Below are 15,810 nucleotides of genomic sequence, written 5' to 3' on the forward strand. Positions count from 1 at the left end.
CGATTGATGGTCACAACACTTGGGATCCGTCTTTGGTAGATGTTATTCTTTGACACTCCATTGCTCTACCCTTGGTCATTCTGTGCACTGTTACATTCATTTATAACATTAATCACTTTATAGTTTCTTCTCTCAGTGTTTGAGTTTTAAGTTTTTACATTTGCATTCTGCATTTTGTATTTAAGGTTTGAGTTTTGCTTGTCTTTGTGCTTCAGTCTTGATCGTACATGTTGTGTTTCCTTAGTGCAAGTCCTAGCATATCTTCACATGGTATCAGAGCCGGTGCTCTTCTAAAGAGTAGCTAGTCTCAAGAAGGAGGCAGACATGCCTTCACCTTTAATATCTTTTTCCCCTATTTTCAGTCACCTTATAGATAAGGAATACTTGTGCATCACGTATAGTCAGGTTTATGCCCCTCTAACGACTACTACTACTCCATCTGGACCGATTGGTGAGACTTGCCATCTCTCTCATCTTGTAGGGACGACAACATTCGGTACGTATGACGATCCATCTCCTTCATCACAGCCAAGCTCTATGCCAGGTTTGCATAATCCTTTTGAGTCATATGAGCCAAAACCCTCTTCTATTTCTCCTTTTGGTGTACAGGATTTGGATGGTTTTCAGTATGTTAACGTTAATAGAGGAGGCTCTTGAAGTAGGTACCCTTCATCAGGTATATCTCTACCATTTGTTTCATTTGAGAAAGTAAACCACACTTCTTAACTCCCTCCCATCCCGCCACCATCTTCTCCATATTCTGATCTACTCACATCTTCATTCCAAAACCTGGGACTACACTCCATTTCCTCTCAAAGCATACTAGGAGTTGGATCTTCCATCTCCGCTGCTAGTACTTTCTCTTTCTCCATCCCACAATCTACCTACCCTCCATTCACTACACTCCTTGGTGCATCGTTGGGGAAATGCTACCTTTTAACAGTGTACCTTCCACATACCCCACTTTACCACATCCTTTCACTCTCGGACAGTTGTGATGGGCATCCTCACTACCCCTGTACACTCATAACCCCCCACACAATCTTTCCAATGTTGGATAATCCATCCTCTACTTATGGACTGTTGTTACACATCCCGTGGGTGACTCCCGGGAATTTCCATTGTTTGCTCCATGTGTCCCTATCTCTCCACCTTGGGCTCCTCAAGCAGTTACCATGCCCATACCCAGTCCGCCCATGCCTACATTTGGATCTGTTGTGTACACTTCTTGTATGCATGGTGGGCACTCTGGGATTCCTCTCCAAGTGTACTCCACTCCCTCTACTTATTTCCCCTATTCCCTCTATCCCCATTACATTCCTCTATCTTCTAGCACTATTACTTCTATTGCAACGACCAAGAATGCCTTTACAGATAAGACCTTTACAGATAAGACTCATTTTAACAGGTCAAACTTCATGCAACAAGTGCTTGAATCTCAAGGTCTTTGGGACCTCATCGTTTGTATCGAGCCTATGTTGGGTCTATGTTGGTGGACCCTTGATTAGCTCACCTTGATCACATCCGTCAATGGAGAGTTTGCAATGCCATGGCCAATATTGAGTTATTACAGGGATTGCTTCTTGAATTTCACTCTCAGTTTCAACATTTTTCCCTCGCATTTGAGCATTGGAGTCATCTCATTGATTGCTATGTGGCCCAAGTTTGCATTTGATGTATCAGTCTTGATTTTGAGCTTCAAGAATTTTCAATTAAGGAAGGGGATGATTTGAAAGTCAAGTTGGTTGAATATCGACGGTTGCTTGCTAAGTTTGCTACTATTGGCTCCTTGAAGTCAGATGACCATTAGGTCATATTCTTCTTAAATAAGTTACTCGATAAATACTTCCATGTTATCGAGCACATTATCTCACTACCTAGATTGCCAACCTTCTACGAGTTGGAGTACCAGTTCTTGCATTAGGCGAGGCTGCACGATCAAGTCCATAAGAAGTCCTCTATACACATCCAATCAGAGAGGTGAGGGTTGGTTGCCTCTTCTTTGGGAGGGGAAACCAATAGTGGCAAGAACTTGCAAGATGTGAAGGCAAGCCCAAATAAGGGTGATACCCTTTCTCTAATGGAACCAAAGAAACACAACTCCTTTGGCAGCAAATTCTTAAGAAAAATAGGAGTTTCCACCCAAAACACCATTGTAAACTATTGTGATTGCCTCCACTTCAGCTAGCTAGTCTAATGGGGTTATACCTCTTGTTGCTACACCATCTGCTCCATTTTCCCCAATGGCTATTGGATATAGTGATGGTGGCCACACACTTAGCCTTTCTCTTTTTAGACTTCCACTACATACCTACATACTCAATGCATTGCATTTAGCTTTGCTTTCATTTATTTTTAGTTTTTCTTTTTGGGAGTATCTCACTACTCACCTCTGTGCTTGTAGATTTTGATCTCTTTTGTAGGGTTTTGTTCAAGTGGCACTTGTTGCATGAGCATTTTTCAGCATGTAGTATACTATGCATCCCATTGTGTAAAGCACCGTTGGACGGATCCTAAGCTATTTCCATTGGTGGATTACACCACCATGTTTCTTCGCATGATACTTCATCACTTTTCCCTCATCATCAACATCCTTTAGCGGATGGGTATGCTTGTAATGTTTTGTGATGTGTGGGTGTACCATCCCTACTCCAATCATCTAGATCATTGTTACTTAATTGGATGCCACCCATAACATTAACTTTTCCTCAATAACAAACCCAAAACCCCACCCCCCCTTCTTTTTGGGCATGAGAGGGGGATGCTAAGCTAAAACACGCTTTATAGCTGATTAGTATATTTAACATGTTTAATTACTAAAAAACACAAAAGTGGTGCATAGTTTGAGAGAGTTTCAGTTGTCCCCCAAAACCCTAATTTTTTGGGGCACCCTTTAACATCTATAAATAGATAGGTTACCCACCATTGAGTTTCATCCTGTTTGTGTAGGTTATTACTTTGCTGCTACGTTTGGTCCATTTGCCATCTCAAGCCCACAAATTGCCTCCTTGAATTCGACTCTCCATCAACTATGGGATAGGTGGCAGCCCTCCATCGTCATCAAGCGTCAGCCTTCTCTCCTTCCAAGTGATAGTTGGCAACCATCATCTACCTGTTGGTGACCTTCTTCTCTCTGCTGGTGGCCATCCTTCAACTGTGTTTGCAGCTTTCTGCTCTCGCCCTCTGCTCCAGGCATCATCCTTGCTGTGGCGTTTGTCTTTTGACTACTTGGTGATCAACGTTTGGTGTTTTCCTTGTCTTCAACACTCCGATTGGTAGTCACAACACTTGGGATCCATCTCTAGTGGATGTTACTCTCCGACACTCCATTGCTTTGCCCCTGGGCATTATGTACACTCTTACATTCATTTACAGCATTCATTCACTTCAAAGTTTCTTCTCTTTGTGTTTGTCTCTGTGTTTGAGTTTTGAGTTTTGCGTTTGCATTGTGTGTTTTGTGTTTAAGGTTTGAGTTTTGATTGTCTCTGTGAGAGTTTTGTGTTTTAGTCTTGGTCATACATGCTGCGTTTCCTCAGTGTAAACCCTAGCATATCTTCATAGCAGTTCCTTCCAAATTAGGGTTTGGCTTATGGGACATAGATACTCTCTAATTTGGTGATTTAATGTAAAGTTTTTAATTTACTGTTTTGGGGCTGTTTTAAATAGCTAATTTGAATGTTTTAAGTTTGTAATGCATTTCTTATCTCAACATGCCTTGGTCTCTTTGGGGGGGACCCTTTTGTGTCGATGCAAAGAGCTTATCTCTTATCTCCCTTAGGATCCCATTTTGGGCATGGGAGGGGCTGTTAAGCTATACTAAATCTAGCCTAAAGCTAATTTAAAGTTAGTCTAATTTCAACTCTTCAACGGAAAACATTGTTTAGATAAAGCTTACGCAAAGTACTTGAGAGTTTTTGGTAAGATAATTGGTTGAGAAAGTTTTGCAGAAGGGGATCATGGGCAGGACCATTCTTTTATCCAGAATCCCTCTTCTACACATCTTCACCAGTTTCTATCAGCCCTTGTCAGCATCATCTTTATCACTAGCTTTTGTCTCTAGCCTTCATCAACATTGTCTCAGTTTTTGTATTGCCATCATTTTCTCTCCTAGTGTTAGGTGACTAACTGCTGCCTTGCCTCCTAGACACGCTTGATGTCTTTGTTTTGGACCTTTTTGCTGTTGTGCCTGATTTTTGTCATCATTAGGTACTATGTTTTCTGTCTTTGTATCCGCTCATGTCAAAGAGCTGCTGTGTTTTGTTGTCTACACAATCTTTCTCACCCTTGGTCATATCTCCATACTTCATGGAGTGCTGTTTTTAGTTCTGCTGCCATAGTCGCTACCAACACAACCTAAATAGGTTCAGCATTGAGCTTTGGTGGTTTTCTGGGTTATCAATCAATCTGAATGCGAGACACACCTCCAGCTTTCCTCAGCCTACTCCCACAAGGGATAGTGGCTGTTGGACAGCCCTCCGCTCCTTGGACATTGCTTAATAACACACCTCATATACTTGGTTTGTTCATTGAACATACTCATGCATTTATTCAACTGATCTCTCATTTCGTTATTTGCATTTTTTAGTTCAGTTAGCTGTGTTCATAGAGTTTCTGATTTCTTTGCAAACACTAGTGTATCTTCACATGCTTGAGCATGGACTAGTAAAGAGGAAGGAGTGGATCCCTTCAAAATTTTCATATCCACATTCTGGGCCTTTGTTCATTATGTCCCCCAAGTCTCTATCATAGTCTCAAATGTATTCCGGAATACCATCATGAGGGCTCTTCTTCACACCTCCTATATAAAGTGCCCTTGTGTCTCGTTTGACTCTCAATACATGACACAAGCTATTGGGAACCTACCATAATGAAGTCATGTGCCAATTGCCAACCTTCCATGTGCTAGTAATCACAGGATGAGTGACATCTTCTAGGGTATGAAGCTATCATCCAATCTCCTCTAAAGTGTTGTTTCTATGTTATATGAGGTTTTTAAAAAGAAATTTGAATGTAGGGTTATGGCGCAAAGCTATTTTATGTACATTGCCTCTACTGTTGGCTTCGTAAATGAAGAATTGGGTCTTCTTGATCTTTTACATTTTCCTCCTACCACAGATGTTCAAATGACAACATAAATTTTTTTGCAGAGCCTCAATACATGGTGTTTCACACAAATGGATATAGGGTGGTGCTTGTGGTAAAAGAATAATGGGACTTTTGGAAGGTGGTATGTTTGAAGATTTGAAAGAAGAGGTCAGATGGCCAATTCCAAAACTCAATTTTACAGTAGATAATGATGTGTACTTGCTAATACTATTTTGAGTGATTTGAATCAAACAGTAATTCATCGATTCTGATTTCTTTGTTGGGCTTTAAACAGCATCGAAAAGATTCAGGTTTAACTCGAGAGGATATCGAGCGTCTTACAGTAGATGAAAATCTGAGTGATCTTCAACGAACCCAGCTATTCCTTTCTGCCAATGCTCATCAGGTGAAACAGACCTCATCTTTTTGAAGGTCAACTGTTGGAGTCCTGTAACTACCTAGGTGAATGTGGAAATTGACTTTTGACTCATATTACAGCTCCAGCAGAGTTGTGCTTTTGAAAGGCTTCCCACAATATTTCACGATTATGGAGCGACAGCCTATGACACACTATTCCCGGCTCTTGCATTTTCTATCGAACATTTCAATCCTCATATTCAGGTACTTTTTTCGTTTAAAGCAAGCTTGTAGTTTTGCACTTCAGCCAAAGCAGATATTTGTCTTCTATGAGTATGTGTGAATTCAAAGGATTGCTTAATAGTTTTGAGTCAGAAGTCCTGCGTATCTTGGAAGAAAAGGCAATGATGAACTACCTTTTCCTATGGTTTCATAAATCAGTGGATAATGTTAGAGTTTAATCCCTCAGGTTTTAATTACCCTATTTCTTAGATTTGAACAACTAATGCAGTCATGCGATTAGGCATCATCTGGTTGGATAGAGGTTTGTTCAAAAAAGACCAAAATGGTTATGGTTGGTCATCCCGAACTCAGTACTCCAGTCCCTAGGATTGCTTACACACAGACATGCAAAGGAAGGGTACATCTCCTTCTGATAGAATTCCTTAGAATGCTCCTCCCCCTGCTTTGAGTAGAGTGGGAGCTGCTACTATGTCTACTGATCATCATAGGGACCCATTGGCATGCCTTGCTTTTGATGGTATGGTCAAGGTGATCCCCTGTGGGATTGTAGATACCCTCATTTGTCCTTGATGAATGGAATTAATTCTTCTTCTTCGAAGTCTGCTTGTTCAGGGTAGAATGCTTTTGCAGTTTTGGTGGATTTCTTGGATTATGGGATTGTTGAGGTATTGGCAAAGAAAATTCAAGTGAGGGGTGAGCAGCCTCATCCTTGCTTTTGATCTCGGATATGCAGATTGCTACTTGGAATGTTTGGGGGATCTGTTTCCACAATAAGCAGCATGACATGTGGCATATTTGCATGAGAACAGTTGGGATGTGTTGTGTGCTATTGAGCACAACAATCATGATGATGCTGGTTGTATTTTGGACTACCATAATTCTTGTCTTTTTTATGTTGGTAACAAGGCAACACACTACTCGGGTGTCCTTATGGTGTTGCACGAGAAATTTCAGCCAGTACTTATCAAGAATGATGTCCATGGGTGCTTTTTAGTGGTTGAAATTGAACAGCACACAATCATGATGATGTTGGTCGTATTGTGGATTGCCATGGTTTTTGTTTTTTTTATGCTGGTAACAAGGCAATGCACTACTCGGGTGTCCTTGTGGTGGTGCATGAGAAATTTCAGCCAGTACTTATCCATGGATCCTTTCTAGTAGTTGAAATTGTTTTTGAAGGGGAGGTTTTATGGCGAGTTGGCTTGTATGGACTTAGTGCCTTGTTGCACTGTCAAGCCGTGTGGAACTGGCTTCATGATTCTGTCTTTGGGTAGACCGGATTTACTTATGGGCAATTTTAACATGTGTATTGACCTGTCCTAGTCTACTTCGGAGCACTCTTTGATGGATGCCCCGAAAAGTCGGGCCTGGAATGCTTTTGCAATGGATGTTCTCAAAGAGGATCTTTGTTCATGGCTTTCTCCATCGGCTTCAGGGTTTACATTTCACTCAGCCCAGTACTTGGCCACGCAGTCTCTGGACTGTATCTATCTATGCTATGCACAAGGATCCCTTTTTACTGGAAATAAAAAAATGTGCATGTTGCAGCAATGTCTTATTAGATTACTTTCCTTTATAGCTTGATATAATTAGACAGTTTGTGTATGCTTTCGTGGGTCTCTTCGGTAGGCTGCCCTTGCACTTTAATTCTTCTTTTTTAAGTCATGTTGTTTGCAAGGGATACATGAGCTATCTATTGGAAAGGTTTTTATGTAATTTTTCATGGGAAGGCTTGGCCTCATTTGAAAGATTGCTCCTCAAGGTGCAGACGGTGTCAAGGCAATATGGGATCTACCATGCTTCGCTTACTAGGCAGCGTTTGCATGTTGTGGAGGATATCCTAGCTTTGATTCGTCTACTTTTCCACACTTGGTTCAACAAGGCTTCCTTGTAAGCCCTCTCCTTTTTGTGCTTGCTACTTACGCCGCTCTTTTTATGGTATTGCATCTTGCTGATTAGGGACAATTGGCTAGTTTATCTCTCCCTTCGTGCCAATATTTTATTGGTTAGGCCTTGGTTGATGATACATTCATGGTTCTGGAAGTTGATGCTTCTAAGCTTCACAAATCTTTGGATGTTTGGGAATTGTTTGGATATGAGTTGGGTCTCTGTATTAATGTTGCTAAACCCTCCCTTATTGCTTCTACTACCTCATATTTGCCAAATTTGGGGTGGCAATGTGTGATTGTTCCATAAGGAGACATTGTAAGGCATCTTGGCTATCCCTCAGGTGTTGATGTGCGTCCAAAACTCTTGCTGAGATGGATATCACAAAAGTTGGAAGCCAAGTTTATTTATCGGAAATCCCAAGCATGGCCATTTCATGTGTGCCTTAAAGTGGTGTAGACCATTGTGCTACCCATGCTCACTTACTTTTTGCCATTGCTACCTTGGACTATTGTTGCTTTGAAGGATCTCACCAAGTGCTTCCATTTTATGTTGCGGAAGAAAGATTCTATACATGCTTGTATATCTTGGAGTCATGTTTGTACACCGAAGTCCATGGGGGGTGGGGCTGTTTTGGATGTCCAAACACATATAGCAGCCCTTTGTTGATCTCTCTTGTGGGCCATGTGTGCTAGTCAACAACCTTGGACTGTTATTGCCTGTTTTGTTATTGAGGATTGGGGTCTTGGTATGGTAATATGAAGATCAGGATTTGTGGTGGCATATTCTTAATGCTGAGGTTCAGTTCCCTATATCTGTTTCAGTTCTTCTTGATCACTTGGTGTGCTTGTGGAAAATGGTGCTTTGTAAAGGTCAGATGGCATCTTGTAGAGGATAGATTGGCTGCCAATTCATTGCAAATGGAAATTCTTGTGTTGTGTTTGCTTTCTTGGGAAGACAAATTAGAGGATGGTTAATCACATGGCTTGCCTTGGATTAGTCTCGATGGTTGATGCCATTCTCTTATCTCTAGATACACTAATGTCTTTTTGCACCATCAAATGGGTCTTTCAGGTCCATTGTGGGCACCATGATCTTTGGGGCGAGGTTTCCCGCCTTTTGGAGGACTACCAACCCTTTCCTGTCCTAGATTTTGATTTTCCCTTTGACAGGATTGGGACCTTGCACGGCGTGTGAGTCTCTACTTCTTTGGTTAATTAGATTTAACATCTCATCATCAAGGATTGCCCATGTTTGAGCACCAAAGCTAATGTACTTTGGGGATTGCACAAATATAAAGTTTGGTGGAAAATGATAGTGATGGAGGGATGGCTCAACAAGATGCCATTCATATGTAAGGTATTCATTGGGAGGATGTTTGTGGGTGGTCTTCCCCTTGCATTGGCTCTTCATCATAGGGGCATTTCCAATGGAAATTGTTTCCTTTGTACCATTACAATTGAGTCTCCCCATCATAGTTTCATCTCTTGTCCTTTTGCTTGGAAAATTTGGATCCTCCTTTTGACATTTGGCATTTTGTGGTGGGGACTAGAATGTGTCCATTTGGTTGGGTCTTTGGAAAGGCTAAATATCATGGTTTGGTGCAACCCCGTATAAAGATTCTCTCACACTCTCTTAGATTTTGGGGTTGTTGGCATATTTGGATCACTTGCAATGCCTTTATTTTTGATATATTTGTTGTTGGTTAGGAGGTTTGGACCCACGCTCGCATGAAGATGAGGGCCATGTGCTAGAGTGCGGTTGCTTGATCTGTTGAGATATCTCGTACTTACCCATGAAGAATTGACTAATCAAGTGGAAGGGAGAGCTCTACGTACTAAGACAACAAATGCAGTGTGTACTTTTCTGTTAGAAGAGAACTTTTGTCGGTATGGCTGTGTGAGAAAAATTACAGCAGATAGGGGTGAACTGGATGTAGATGAAGCCCATGATCTCTTTGACTGGCTTATAACCTTGAAGGAAATTGCAAAAGTGAAAGAGGCCATCCACCTATCGTGAAGGCATTGGCAAAGTCATGTGGAGAGAAGGTAAAAGACTGGCCACGATTGCTCCCTTATGCTTTGTAGGCTAACAGAATAACTCAGTGTGCTGTTATAGGATATATGATTGTTGAATTGGTGTATGGTCAAATGTGCGAGTGCTGCTGATGTGGTAATGTGCCTAGAGTAGCCTATGAGAACCAACAAATACAATGCCATGTAAGCAAGAGCTAAAGGGATAAAAACTGATAAAAGCATGCTAGACTACTATAGATGTATGATCATGATAGCTAATAGCAAGGTACATCAAGGTATATCTACATATATCTCATGAGAGAGTACAAGAGTGCTAGGGGAAAACAAGACTCATGGGAGAAATTGGCTTAAGTAGGGAGCTGTGTGTCATCTCAGCATAGCCCTCATCGGTCATCAAAGCATGGTGAATGTCTTCCTTGCTGATGTTGCAGGTAGGGCACCCTTGGAAGTGTGTGATGATGGCCTGTTTGCTGGATTTATTTTTCTTCATGAACCTCAAGTCAGACAGTCCAATTTTCAGCTCAGTCCTACGATGATTACTTGTAGTCTGTGTGCAAAGTCTTTTTGAGTCTCACATTGATCCTTACACCCTGCACATCAATAATACTAGAAGATACTGATTTCTCAACCGAACAGTCATTTGATTTCCAAATCAGCTCCCTCTGTGCAGGTTTCAGCTGGGAAAGCTTTTGCCTTGATAATGCAGGATCCAGATTTGCCAAAAGATGTACGTAGTCTAATGTGGTTTTAGGCTTTGAATATTCTCATCATAAACTCTTGGTAATTAAAGTCTTGGTTGATCAGATGGCGATGTGGCTGTTGCCAATGACATTGCGGATGGTCAATCTGAACCAGATTTTAGAAGTATTGCAAGAGTGGATTGAGGTCCTTTGTGTGCTGGTTCCGAAGCTTCCCATGAAAGTACAGGCATCTTTTCTTCTCCTTAAAAATAAATATGCATACAATACATCTTCCTTTTCTGAGTTTTAAATTTTACTTACAGTTCCATTTTGTATATAAGACTATCATGATACATGCGTCACAAGCAGTGTGAAACTTTCTACCTGTAAGATTTGGTCTATTTCCTTTTTGGACTGATGTTACTGTTATACTGTTCAACTGTCTCTCTTTTTGCACTGCGGTATGTAGTGACACACTTTCTGCGTTAATGTTGCATGTAGTGAGCCACATACAGTAAAATCATCAACAAATTTGAGAAATGAACTTGTGCTAAAGAGGATTACAATGGTTTATTTCATCTGATTGTAATTGCAACTGGATAAGCCTTTGTTATGAAATGTTTAGCTGGTCTCTCATGAGCAAACTTAGTAGACTCTTTGTTTCATTGTGAGCCAGAGAATGCGTGACTTGTAAAACTCTTTATTATTTAAAATTAACAGATGCAAAATATATTAGCATTCCTTGGCTGACTGCTTTGTAGAATTGTGATGTAAAAAGTGCCAAAGGGGAGATGGAAACTCCAGGATATCGGGATTTGTGGGACCAGGTTTTGATCTTATTGCAGCCTAGGGAGGCCTTCCTTGCGCTTGATTCTGATCGCCCATGGCAAGATTGGGATCTTGTTGGATTGCTTGATCTTGAAAAGGCTTCAGCTAACCTGTATCACCTTATGATTAAGGACCACCATTGGCTGGTCACTAAGGCTAGTGCTGTTTGGGATTTGCATAATTCTCAGGTTTGGTGGAAAATGATTGTTATGAAGGGTTGGCTCAACAAGATAGGATATTGGTTGTGGCTTCCTTTTGCCTCGGCCCTTTCAAAACGCTGAATCTCCAATGGTAGTCACTTTTTTTGTCTCACTGATGTGGAATCTGCTTACCACCAATTTCTTTCATGTCCTTTGCCCTGGAAGATCTGGTCCCCTTTGTTTGATATTTGGAGGTTGTGGTTGTCATTGTGGCCTTTTGATTGGGTCTTTGCCATGACGTGCTAGACACTGAGTTTGTTATTGTGTTTGATATTTGGAGGGTTGTGGTTGTCATTGTGACCTTGCTTTACACCAACCGTGCTAGACACTGAGTTTGTTGTACCTCCAGGCACTTGTACTCTAGAGAGAGAGAGAGAGAGAGAGAGAGAGAGAGAGAGAGAGAGAGAGAGTAGAATGCTACCTGTCGGCGCCTAGACCTGCGCGCCGCCTGACGACCTCCCTGATGACTGCCGCCTGACGCCTGACTGCCCGCGCGACGACTTGACGACCTGCCTGACGACCTGCCTGCGCGCCGCCTGACGACCTGCCTGATGCCTGCCGCCTGACGGCTTGACGACCTGCCCGCGCGCCTGAAGACCCACCCGCCGACGACACCCGCACTTCACAGGTCTGCATCGTCCCTGCCTCTTTTCCTGCCGTCGCATCCGTCCTCTGCCGTGGCCATCAGGTCCAAACCCGCTCGCCCTCTGCTGTGCGACTGTGGCCCACTGCAAGGAGTTCTGCTTGACGTCTCCCCTCGGACGTTGCACACTCACCTGGATCTGTGCCCTCAGCTGCTCGCCTGCCTTCACACGCCCTATTCGTCAGGGGTTCACCGGCGCGTGTCTCTCCTGTTCTGCACAGGTGCCCCGTTGCAGTCCTGTTGCTGCAGCCAGGTGGTTCCCTGATTGTGCCGGTCTGCGGGACTTGCGGAGCGAGCAAGAGAGAGAGACAAAGAGCGAGAGAGAGAGAGAGAGAGAGAGAGGAAGGGACAGGCAGATAGACATTTTACAAGGACAGATCTGTGCCGAGGAGGCAGCAGATTATTGAAGAGCAGAGACTGTAGACAGTGCATCCTGCTGCTGCAGTGAGGGAGCGAGCGAAAGAGAGAAGACAGCGGTATGGCTGGCCTGGATATGGATTTTCTCGACCGGACGGTGGCAGCCCTTGGCCCTGATTCTGATACCGAGGAGCCGGAGGATATGGTGCCATGCACGGAGGAGCCGCCTCCGGGTTCTGAACTGCCGCCGGCAGGCAAATGCTCTAAGCACACTTCAGACGAGCCAATGGGTCCTCAGGACCGTTCCTATGCGCAGGTTGCCTCCGAACCTGTGGATTCGCAGGAAATAGCCTGGGAGCATTTGCTGGACTTTGCCAATACTCTGCTTGGCGATTATGTCCAGCATAATAATGAAACTTTCTCTGCTGCGGCTGCGGATGATGTGCTGGAAGCGACAGTGGACCCAACATCAGTCTTGCGGTCCTTCTCGGTGTTCTATGACCGTGCAGTTATACTTTTTTTCACCGGCAGGATCCCAGTGCTCTCACATATTCGCCAGTGGATGCACCACTTATTGCAAGGGGAGTATGTTGAGGAGATCTTCCTTGGCCCTCGCGGCTTTTATGAGGTGCTGTTGAAATCCGAATCGCATCGAGCTGAGCTACTGTCCAAGTTGCCACTATTCTTTGACCGCCGCTTGGTCCATGTGGTACCATGGCGCCCTATGGCTGACTTCCAGCGTCTGCTTCAACGCGAATGCCCGGTGTGGGTGGAAGTGGAAAATTGTCCAGCGGTATATTGGCCATTGTTGAAAGACGCGATGGCGGTTGTGGGCACAGTGCTGGTTCCCCCCAGCCTCAGGGCTATGAACCGAAACCGTCTATGCATGTTATGGGATACGGCCAGGAAAAGGCCTGCGTGGCTTCGCCTCAATTGCGCTGGCATGCATCCTTTGCATTTTCGCCTGAAATGGGGCAATTTTGCCGGACACTGCTTTTCATGTGGTAAATTAGGGCATTTTGTAGCTGAATGCCCGGAACGGCAACTGTCTTCTGAGGAGGCGCAGGTTGTGCAGCCCAAGGATGACATGGTGCTTGATGCCCAGACACAGGAGACCCTTCAGCCCCCTACTGTCATGGAAAAAGGTAAACAACAGGTCCGAGCTTTGGATTCTCCTAGCTCTGATTGGATTGAGGCACGACAAAAAAAAGGTAAAAAGTTGGACGCAGGCCTGGCAGATCCTGGGCCTCATGTTTCCCCGGATTCCGTGCGCACGTACACGCGCAGGAAAGACATGGTCACCCCACAGTAGGTTGTGCGTACCATGGCCCCGTCAGCCCCCCGCAATCCGTCTTCAAGGAAAGTCTATTCCGAGGGCCCCAAGGGCCCACCTGCTAAGCTGGCGTTTGATGCGAAAGGCAATGTGATTACTCCTTGGGATAGGCGTTATCCCCGCCCTGCTCCCAAGGTAGTGGATTTCCCTTCTACCTCTAAAGCAGGTCGCCCGAATTCATTTGCAGTATTGGCTGATTTTCTGGATGAGGGTGTCCTGGATGCCCTCGCGGAAAAGATGCAATCGAGGCAACAGGCGCCTCGTTTCTGACTTCCTTTGTTTGAAAATATATGAAGATTGCCACGTGGAACGTACGAGGCATTTGCTCTCGCCATAAGCAGCATACCATGTGGTTTGTCTTGCATGAAAATCAGTGGGATGTAGTATGTGCAGTGGAGCACAAAAGTCATGGTGAGGCAGGAAAGGTTGTGGATTGTCGTGGATTTCGTCTGTTTTATGCAGGGACACATGCTAAGCATTATTCGGGCGTGCTGATGATTGTTCATGAGAAATACCAGCCCGTTCTTGTTAAAAATGATGTGCACGGCCGCTTTCTGGTAATCGAAGTCCTATTTGAAGGTGAGATTTTATGGCTGCTGGGACTTTATGCTCCCAATGATCCCACATCCCGACGGGATCTATGGTTGACTCTGCAGGGCTCCATGGCACTTGGCCGCAGAGGGTTTTTGATGGGAGATTTCAATATGTGTGTTGACTCTTCGCAGTCCACCTCAGGGCATTCGGTAATGGATACGCCAGAAAGCCGGGTGTGGAACTCCTTTGCTTTGCACATACTTAAGCAAGATCTTTGGTCGTGGCTTCACCCTTCTGTTTCAGGTTTTACTTTTCATTCTGCGCAATATGCAACCACTTGGTCGCGATTGGACAGAATGTATATCATGCAGGGGGATGATTTTCTTCCGGAGATGCTGGAGATGGTCTTGCAGCAATATGCGTTGTCGGATCATTTTCCCCTCCAGCTTGAGATGCGGGCACAATCTGTTGCACCTTTTATGCAGTTCCTGGATAAGCTCCCTTTACGCTTCAACTCCTCTTATTTGAAGCATCCAATTTTTCAGGATTATATGCAGCAACTGATTGAGAGGTTCTTATTGGACTTCGCCTCTGAGGGCTTGGCTTCGTTTGCACGCCTGCTCTCTAATGTGCAGCGGGTTGCTCGGCAGTATGGGATTCACACTGCCTCTCTTTGTCGCCGCCGTCGACTTGCAGCAGAGGACTTATTGGCCTTGGTCCGTTCCTTGCTCCTGGATTCCCCAGATGATGATTTTCTGCTGTCACTGGAGCGGCGTTTGGCCCATCTTATTCAAGTCTTTAGCTTGAAATCTTATCAGCAGGCCAAGCTGCATAACTTGACTGACACATTGCAAGATAATGCCTGCCAGTCTCATAAGTTCTTTCGCGCCTTGCATGCTTCTCCGGCTCGTGAAAATATGACTCGACTTCAGGACTCGGAAGGTCGCATGGTCACTGATCCGCAGACCATTATCAATATGTGCAGAAATTATTTTATGGATCTTTTTGGTTCTTCATCCTTGCCGTCTAGCCAGGTTACGCATGCCCGCTCGGTCTTCTATCAGCTGGTCCACCAGCAGGTTCCGCTTGATATGCAAGCCTCTTTGGAGGTGGATATTTGCGAAGAGGAGGTTATGGATGTGTTGTTGCACCTGCCTAAGGATAAAAGTCCTGGTTGGGATGGTCTCACTAATGAATTTTTTGAGCACTCAGCCACGCAGTTGGTGAAGCCTTTGGTGGTCATGTTCCAGCAGGTTTGGGAAACAGGGGTCATGCCTTCTTCATGGAAAGAAGGCCTCATCAAACTGATCCCCAAGGTCCCTTCGCCGTCAAAGCTGCAACACTGGAGACCAATTTCGTTGATGGGCGTGATGTATAAAATCTTTTCCAAAGTGCTGGCAAATCGGCTTCACAAGCACCTTCCAGCTCTTGTGCACCCCCTCCAATATGGTTTCATTAAGGGACGCAACATTTTGCACAATATCTTGAATGTGCAAATGGCTATTGATTATGCGAGGCACTCCAATTAGCAAGTGGTCTTGATTCTACTGGACCTGGAAAAGGCGTTTGTCTCTGTGGACTGGTCTTTCCTTGCAGAGCTTATGTCTGCTATGGGCTTTCGGATCCG

At 44.2% G+C, this 15,810-nt stretch overlaps 1 protein-coding gene across 3 annotated transcripts in view; it reads left to right on the plus strand.

Moving 5' to 3' along the window:
• LOC148034443 (uncharacterized) overlaps positions 1-15,810 on the plus strand; it is a 355,106-nt gene that overhangs the window by 23,247 nt on the left and 316,049 nt on the right. For all 3 annotated transcript variants that reach the window (XM_087679378.1, XM_087679379.1, XM_087679380.1), the window contains exons 2-6: positions 5,148-5,253; positions 5,381-5,491; positions 5,584-5,706; positions 10,279-10,335; positions 10,413-10,529. In XM_087679378.1, coding sequence (XP_087535504.1) covers positions 5,209-5,253; positions 5,381-5,491; positions 5,584-5,706; positions 10,279-10,335; positions 10,413-10,529 — 453 coding nt within the window. In that variant the 5' untranslated portion in view covers positions 5,148-5,208. The remainder of the gene's footprint in view (positions 1-5,147; positions 5,254-5,380; positions 5,492-5,583; positions 5,707-10,278; positions 10,336-10,412; positions 10,530-15,810) is intronic.

Source organism: Lygodium microphyllum, chromosome 6 (genome assembly GCF_053477565.2).
Source record: "Lygodium microphyllum isolate KBCC chromosome 6, Lygodium_microphyllum_v1.1.10, whole genome shotgun sequence".
Classification (NCBI taxonomy): Eukaryota; Viridiplantae; Streptophyta; class Polypodiopsida; order Schizaeales; family Lygodiaceae; genus Lygodium; species Lygodium microphyllum.